The sequence below is a fragment of the Sitodiplosis mosellana genome, unplaced genomic scaffold, assembly GCF_009176505.1.
Source record: "Sitodiplosis mosellana isolate CC-2019 unplaced genomic scaffold, AAFC_SMos_1.0 Smas_scaffold_11, whole genome shotgun sequence".
Lineage (NCBI taxonomy): Eukaryota > Metazoa > Arthropoda > Insecta > Diptera > Cecidomyiidae > Sitodiplosis > Sitodiplosis mosellana.
In genome coordinates this window covers 1,590,142-1,597,989 of record NW_022595253.1, presented here as the reverse complement: position 1 = coordinate 1,597,989, position 7,848 = coordinate 1,590,142, and the positions used below count along the sequence as shown (strand labels likewise).

At 33.8% G+C, this 7,848-nt stretch overlaps 2 protein-coding genes across 2 annotated transcripts in view; both read right to left on the bottom strand.

The window, feature by feature from the left end:
• Positions 1–4,057: 4,057 nt before the first annotated feature.
• Positions 4,058–5,173, bottom strand: LOC129567560 (uncharacterized). Its single transcript, XM_055444613.1, has 3 exons — positions 5,144–5,173; positions 4,627–4,914; positions 4,058–4,534 (listed from the first exon to the last, which is right to left on the bottom strand). Exons 1-3 carry the CDS (start codon positions 5,171–5,173, stop codon positions 4,058–4,060), a joined length of 795 nt encoding a protein of 264 aa, XP_055300588.1.
• A 719-nt stretch (positions 5,174–5,892) lies between these two features.
• LOC129567559 (uncharacterized) overlaps positions 5,893–7,848 on the bottom strand; it is a 3,433-nt gene continuing 1,477 nt past the window's right edge. Inside the window, exon 5 of the mRNA XM_055444612.1 lies at positions 5,893–5,912. Within this exon, the coding sequence (XP_055300587.1) occupies positions 5,893–5,912 (20 nt within the window). The remainder of the gene's footprint in view (positions 5,913–7,848) is intronic.

Below are 7,848 nucleotides of genomic sequence, written 5' to 3'. Positions count from 1 at the left end.
GGTCATGATAAATGGTTAACCAAGCATTTCAATTTATGACACATTCTCTACCAAAACAATATATAATCAGAATGGTCGGCTATCTCTTCGCTTTGTATCCTTTACAACCAAGCCATTTCTCATAACAAGAATATTAACGTGAATCGAACACAGACACTATCATCATCTATCAACGCATATCTGTGGTAATTCAATGAAACAAATGTCTGGTACAGGTTTTCGAATGCGATTCGTATTGCAATCAGTATCCGGGCGTCCTATTTCAATCTATATAGATACTGATAAAATCTATTTGGTTGATTATGCTAAACTCAATTTTCAATTTGCATTTCTACCTTTTCACCAGTTGAAATGATACAAAAGTGTGTGTGTGTATGTGAATGAACTGCGCTAAACGAAATTAGTTTTCCGAGTGAAGAAATTCACAATCAATATTCAAATTAAAATGTGTATGATAGTATTACATGGTTTCGACTATTTACTTTTATTTTAAGCACTAAAATCTAGTAACACGTTTACAATTTAATCAGTGCTCTTTTTGCCGTGCTTGCACTTTTATGGTTTTCGTCTTTGACATAACTGCCAACTTCGTTACATGAGTGTGTGCGCTGGAATGTTTTGACTGTGTGTGTGTGTGTGCAGAATTTGCATTTTTAAATGACGATATCTAAACATCGTTTGAGATGCACGGATATACTCAGTCGAAAAAAAAAAAATAAACACGTTGAATATTGAATTAATCCAAAGTGAACATTAAATGCTCAAATCGAACGGAAAGAGATTGTTCGTAGTTGAAATCATCATCAGCAAATCGATGCAATGCTCCCAGTCGCACACTTGATGTGATCCCAAAGCAATATTAAATCTCTCTTAATCTCGCTCCGTTTTTGCACACTAAAATCACTTTACTTAATTATTTACTCACATTACCAAATAACGACCATTTTTTTGTATGTCAAAGATGTGCACTGTGTTTATATATCTATTTTGCCTGTGTTGCCTACTTTCCGGCAATAGTTCCAAACTACATGATAAACACACACACCGACAACGATTACTGAAATGTTGAAGCAGTCATCAAGGTAAGTGTGCATGCAATGCATACAGACTTTTTATGTCAAATAAGCATCGTGTCTTCGCTGGGTTAACCGGAGATTCAATGTTTAATCCGCTGAGATTTGAAAATCTGCATCGTTGTTCGTTCCCTCCGTTTTTTTCTTCTTATTTTGAAATGTAGTGGATGAAATTGGAAAAGGCACTCTCGACGATAGCAATCAAAAAAGAAAGCACAACTGACCAATATCATTAACTCAAACGAAAGTCAAGCAATAAATATTGAATTGGACATTGCGCTTCACTATAAATTTTTACTAATTGAAACGGAAACCTATGTTGAGAGTAGTAGTCTCTTTTCGGTAGTAAGTACTTTTGGTTCAAACGTCTTCAATCCCAGTAAAATGTATATTTAAAAAAAGGAAAAACGTAGATTGACGAAAATTGTACCAAGGAAAAAATAGTTGGAAAAATTTCATTCATGAAAATCTCTCAACAGCCCCAGATCTAGTATGTAAAAAAAATCTCCATCGTTTACCACGGCATAATAATGATAAAAATACAAGCAATAAATGATCTGTTTTTCTCGGTAATCCACAAATGGAATTTGAAAAGAGCCGCAATAATTCATAAAAGCTTGTGTTTGTTACGTTGGCGGCTGTGCGAATCTGTGAAATGAGCAAAATGTCGCATGGGAAATCAAAACAAATGTAAACTTATGTGTGTATGCGTGTGTGTTTGTGGGGGCATAAGCGAGCGCGTTGCCTTTTATTTGGGTCGCAAATGTTCCTAAAACTGAAAATGTGAAACGTGTCACTTGGTATTCAATTTGCCCGATATCCTGTGCGCGCTATGTTTCACATTCATTTATATTAGGTATATATGGCCTGTGGTACGTGCTAAACTTGGTCTCCTTTTGTCACAAATACGTTGGTTTTTTGTGGTCGCGCGCTTAGACAATAATTCGAAGCAAAGAAAAAAACAACAACAACAACACCAAATCCATGAAATGGAATGCAGAAGAAGAAGGAAACTAACGCACGAATTTCTATCGTGATTAGAATTTGTCCCGTGATTTTATCATTTGTCTGCGTTAAATCGCAAGAGATGTGCGTGCTAGATGAAAATATAATGCGATGAAGGAGGAAATTAATTTTCGGTGCTTTTGGTTTACATAGATGAGATATCTACAGTCATGGACTAAATTGAGCGTACGAAAAATGTATCGCGGACTATTTCATGAACCTAATTTATTTTTTTCAATCAATTCTTTGCACTGTTTGTTGCGTAATTATGTGAACTAATAGTAACCGAGAGAATTTTGAATTTTTTTATTTGGATTTTGTGATTTTTATTGAAAAATGTAGATGAATGTCATTTTTGTGCTGGACAAAATTGAGCGTACGGTCCGTTTAATATTTGTTTAAATAGAGAAAATTCATGGAAATTGAAATAGGGGGGGATACAGTATGATGCACAAGCTCATGTTGCTTCGAAATGATATATATGTTTTGCTCCACCGAACCGTTGTTTGGGAAATGGAGACGGTTAAACTTTTTTTTTATTTTTCACTTTTATCACCTTCAACACATATGAATATTTCTTGAACCAAGAATGATATTGAAGCATCTTAACCGGCGTTTGAAAGCTTGAGGTTAGACCAACAAAATGCAATAATAACCAACCAAATATTTCAAGTACTTTAAAAGATACAGCCGTGAAAGTATGACAGCTGATGTCAAAATAGCGCCATTTATTTGAGATTTGAGGTTATAACTCACGAATGGTAAGTTATTTTGACATCTTGTCTTGATCAAATTTACTTTACTCATCAAGTGCTACAACTATGCTGAACTTGTCAATCCCAAAAACTAACTCCCTTAAAAAATAAACGCTGAAGTACCACAATGTGGAGTCCATGTAGTACTCTTATATGGATCATTTCGTATTAACGGATTTTTGGCTGACAAGATGTTGTTTTTTGGAGATGACTAGAAGAGATAATTTTTTGTTCACATCAAGAACTGGAAATTTGCTCAATATTTTCTAGCAAAAAAACAACATCTTGTCAGCCAAAAATCCGTTAATACGAAATGATCCATATAAGAGTACTACATGGACTCCACATTGTGGTACTTCAGCGTTTATTTTTTAAGGGAGTTAGTTTTTGGGATTGACATGTTCAGCATAGTTGTAGCACTTGATGAGTAAAGTAAATTTGATCAAGACAAGATGTCAAAATAACTTACCATTTGTGAGTGAAAAAAAAATCAAAATTCTCTCGGTTACTATTAGTTCACATAATTACGCAACAAACAGTGCAAAGAATTGATTGAAAAAAATAAATTAGGTTCATGAAATAGTCCGCGATACATTTTTCTGGCAGTCGTACGCTCAATTTAGTCCATGACTGTATATATTCTATCATGTGGTCTATATTTCTTGTAAACAACATGCTAGGGCCCATGAAAAAAATTGTATGCGGTTTTTTTTCAATTTCCACATGGAAACTGCGAAAGTCAACCAGAAAGCACTCATTTATCTGAATTTGTTTTTCTAGCATGAAATTCGTTGGCCGTTTTTCATTTTCCGCATTCATATTTATGTGATTTACAGCCAAACACGGAATTGTACTTCATTGCGAGACAATAAACGGTTCCAAAAAGCTAAATGTAGTTATTAAGAATGAAAGCGTAAATGAACCACCGGCTATATTCTATAACTAGCGATTCGAAAATCAAAACTGATATGTGAATCTGCTATTTAAGCCGCGAGAATTCTAACGACATATTCACCATTAAAACCAAGAATTAAAAAATCATGAAAATAAAAAAAAATAGGACACACGCACAATGAGTTTTATATATATAGATGGCGAAATCACAGAAGGTTTTTAGAATGTTCAATTTATTTATTTCGAAACATTTATAAATTATATAACAGTAAAACTATGAAAAACAACAATCAGATGCGAGAAATAACGTTCAACTTTTCCGTAGACTTTTCAATTTTTCGAGGCTGGAAGGTATTCGGGCCGTGGGAGCGGCTGTGGCAAGGGTGGTGGTGGGACAAATTGTGATTTTGTCTCTGGTTGATTTTGTTTCGGCGGTAAGTATTTAAGATTTTCTGGCTGTGGAGCAGCTTGAGCGGGTGGTATGTACTCATTCTTGGGAGGTAAGTATTTATTCTTAGGTTCAGCTGGTGGTGGGGGAAGGTACTCATTGTGTGGCTGAACGGGTTTTGATTCAACTTCTTTTACAATGTGTTGAGGCTCAGAAAGGATTGGTTCAACTTCGACAATCGGTTTCGGTACGGATACTTTTGTTTCGATCGGAAGATGATATGGCCGTTCAACTCTCACGATGTATGGCTCTTGAACGTATTTGATCACTTCATATGGTCGGTCAACGCGAATGTAACGATCAACGGGAACTGAAATGTGACGATCGACTTTGACGTATTTGTCCACTGGATAGGGAACCTTTTCAAACAAAAAATTTGTTGAATACAGAAAATATTTAGCAATGGCACTCAGAATTCGTTACAATTGGATTTGTTTAAAAAAGTACACACTTCAATTTCCTTCACAATTGTTTTCTGGACAGATACAATTTGACTCGTTGGTGCTGGCACCGGGACGTTTTGAATATGCACATGTTCTTGGATTGGAAAATGCTGAACTGGAACTGCCGCGTGTTGAACTGGGATATGTTGGAGAGGCAATTGCTGAATGGGCAAATGGTGAACAGGTAATTGTTGGATGGATACGTGTTGTACTGGATGAACAGCCTGAGATGGTGCTTCTCCGTATGACAAAAGACCAGCATTAACTGCCACTAACAGTGTCAACGGTACAAATACCTGGAATGTAAGAAAATTTGATTAAAGACTCGCTTTGCATCGAAGCATTTTTGAACACACGATAACACACACACACACACCTTACAAATCATCTTCGAGCAATGACTGAATCAGTTTTGATTTCATATCCTGCATTTTCGCTATTTATATTGATTCGAAAAATTGATTTTATCCCCACAAAAATACATTTGATAGTAGCGGCAAGGTAGCGCATCATTTATCTATTTACAATCACTTTGAATTGGATCTTCATCATCATTTTTTGCGTCAATATTCGAATGTAAATCAGTCCGTCTGTCGAAACTGTTACCAAAGGTGTTCACTCAACAAAAAAATTGGCAAACGGAAAAAATCGTCGGTTAACGGTTAGGTGATTAAGTGAAAGATTGGTTTTTTGGTTATTATGAAGTTCTACAAAAATAATTTCAGTTTTTATCAATGATTTCGAATTAGATGTGGACTTACAACACATATTGTTCGAGATGTGTTCATGTCAAGGCAGCATATTCGTTGAGTTAAGATTTTAACATTGAAAAAAAATCGTTGCCAAGAGTATTTATATTACAAAAAAAATGTAAATTCATAGTATAACCTTTTTACACCATTTTCTTGTTATTTTAAGCCGAATGTATAATTATGTATGGTAACCGACTAGTCAGTTTAACTAATTTCGTGCGAAAATAAGTTATTTCGTCTTTCGATATTCCAGTACAAAGTATAACATTCTTTGTATTATATTACAATTTCTTACTATTATTTGATCATTTTTTTTTAATGCCCCTATCACATTGTGTCCACCAATGTTGTTGTGATTTTGTTGTAGCCTAATTTCGTTGCGGTTCCTGGTTTAATATGAGTCATAGTCGACATTTCTCTCAATTATGTTCCCAAATTTAATGAATCTTCTGTCAATTTCGAACATGATTATTGATGAAGATGCATTCACTGGTTGGCCGATGTTAAGAATTCTATGCTTACTTAATAGGTTAAATACAAATCTTGAAATAAAATTAACAAAGTGTGAAATAAAAATGACAAATTGGTTCCATAAATTTGACAAAAATTATAAATAAATTTAACAAAACTTGCAATAAAATTAACATTTCTTTCAATCAAATTGCCACGTTGAGAAATTAATTTTGACACAAGTGGCAATAAAATTGCCAAAATAGGAAATTAACTTTGACAAAACGGGCATGAAAATAACATATTTTGCAATAATTCTGACCAATATTCGTTCAATATTGTTATTGTTAATTTTTGTCAAAGAACCTTCAACAGCTTTCCACTATTGTCAAAGACAACAATCAATTGACTATAAACAGCTTTAAATTATCGCAGACACAAACCAAAATAGCTTTAACTTGCATGATTTATACAGAGAAATGCAGCGCCATCTATTGATTTTTTATTGAATTTAAGCAAAGAACAGAACACCTTCATTAAAAGTTTATATAGTGTACATAATCTGGTTAAATGAAGAAGGTTCTTTATGGAACTAATTTGTCATTTTTATTACCCGTTGTGTCATTTTTATTTCACGCTTTGTTAATTTTATTTCACGATTTGTAATGAGCCTTACTTAATATTCGATTAGTATTGAGTCCCCAATAAAGTATTCATGTGAAAATATTTGTCTGATGGAATAATTGCGTGCGACTTGTATGCTTTGCAACTCAATTAAATCATGTAAAATAACAGTCAGTAATTCATTTTCTTGGTATACGACACAATTAAATTGTAAATTTTATATAAATTTATATGACAATACACGGCGCTTTCCTTTGAAATCATAAAAATATTTGCATGTGATTATTCACCGCCAAAGAAATAAATGATCCCCTTCAATCATCAATAGGTGAGACTATACATGAAGAAAGTCACGTCAATACAGCATTTTTACATAATATACGAGAGAAAAAACATGTGATTTGAAGGTTCAGATAAATATCTGATTATTATCGTCATATTATAATGCGGTAAATATGCGTTAATGTGCTTGCATACTTGATTGAATTAATTGATATATTTTTTTTCCGAAAAACTCCTTTTTTCTCTTGCGTTCAAGTCAATTTTTTCTGAAGCAAATATATTATGGAATTCACTTTCGTTGCAAAAATTGAAGAAATTTGTTGGATTGCAGTAGAAATGAAACAGAAAAAACAACAACAGGAAACTATACATACTTTTTCTTGACCAACAACAAGATATTTGACAAAGAGGGCGCTTTCTTATGGACATTTCTATGTACAGCTGTTGGCGCCCTCTTTGGTATGTTTTAAGAACTAAGAGAGTTTCCTATCATTGAGAAAAAAGTTCAATGTCAATAAACCTTGAAATGACAAGATATGCGATGTTTAGTTACTAGTTTGATGTCACAGATGCGCACATGGTGGGAGATTTGGTGACTTGAAAAATGTTCGATTGCTGCGAAATATATCATATTAAAACAGACTGAGAAAATCCGTTCGGACGAAATTTGTTTGTTTTAATGTTCAGTAAGTCGTCTCACAATGCTATAAAATATGATTTATTTCAATTCAGAATATTGTCGCTGATATTGTCAGAAACGTGATAATTGAAATTAGACAAGATTTTTTTGTGCTAAACAATTGTTTTATTTAGTTGTCTCAACTATGTACATGTACAGTCTTCTTAAATAATGAAAAAATGCATTTTCCGTATTTTTTTTTATCGCAACAGAGGGAGTATTCTTATAAACATAAATAACAGTTTCATTCAGATCAACGGATTTAGAACCAACAGTTTTGCTTAATTATAGCCTCGTCGTTCTGGGATACCAAAAGTGTTACGTGGTTGACCAAAGTTACGAATTGACCGATGGAACTTTTATGAAGGTGGAATATAGCTGTTACTTGGACGAGCTGGGGTGTCAAAATGTTGATGAGCACCTTGAGGAGCTCCATAGCTTGT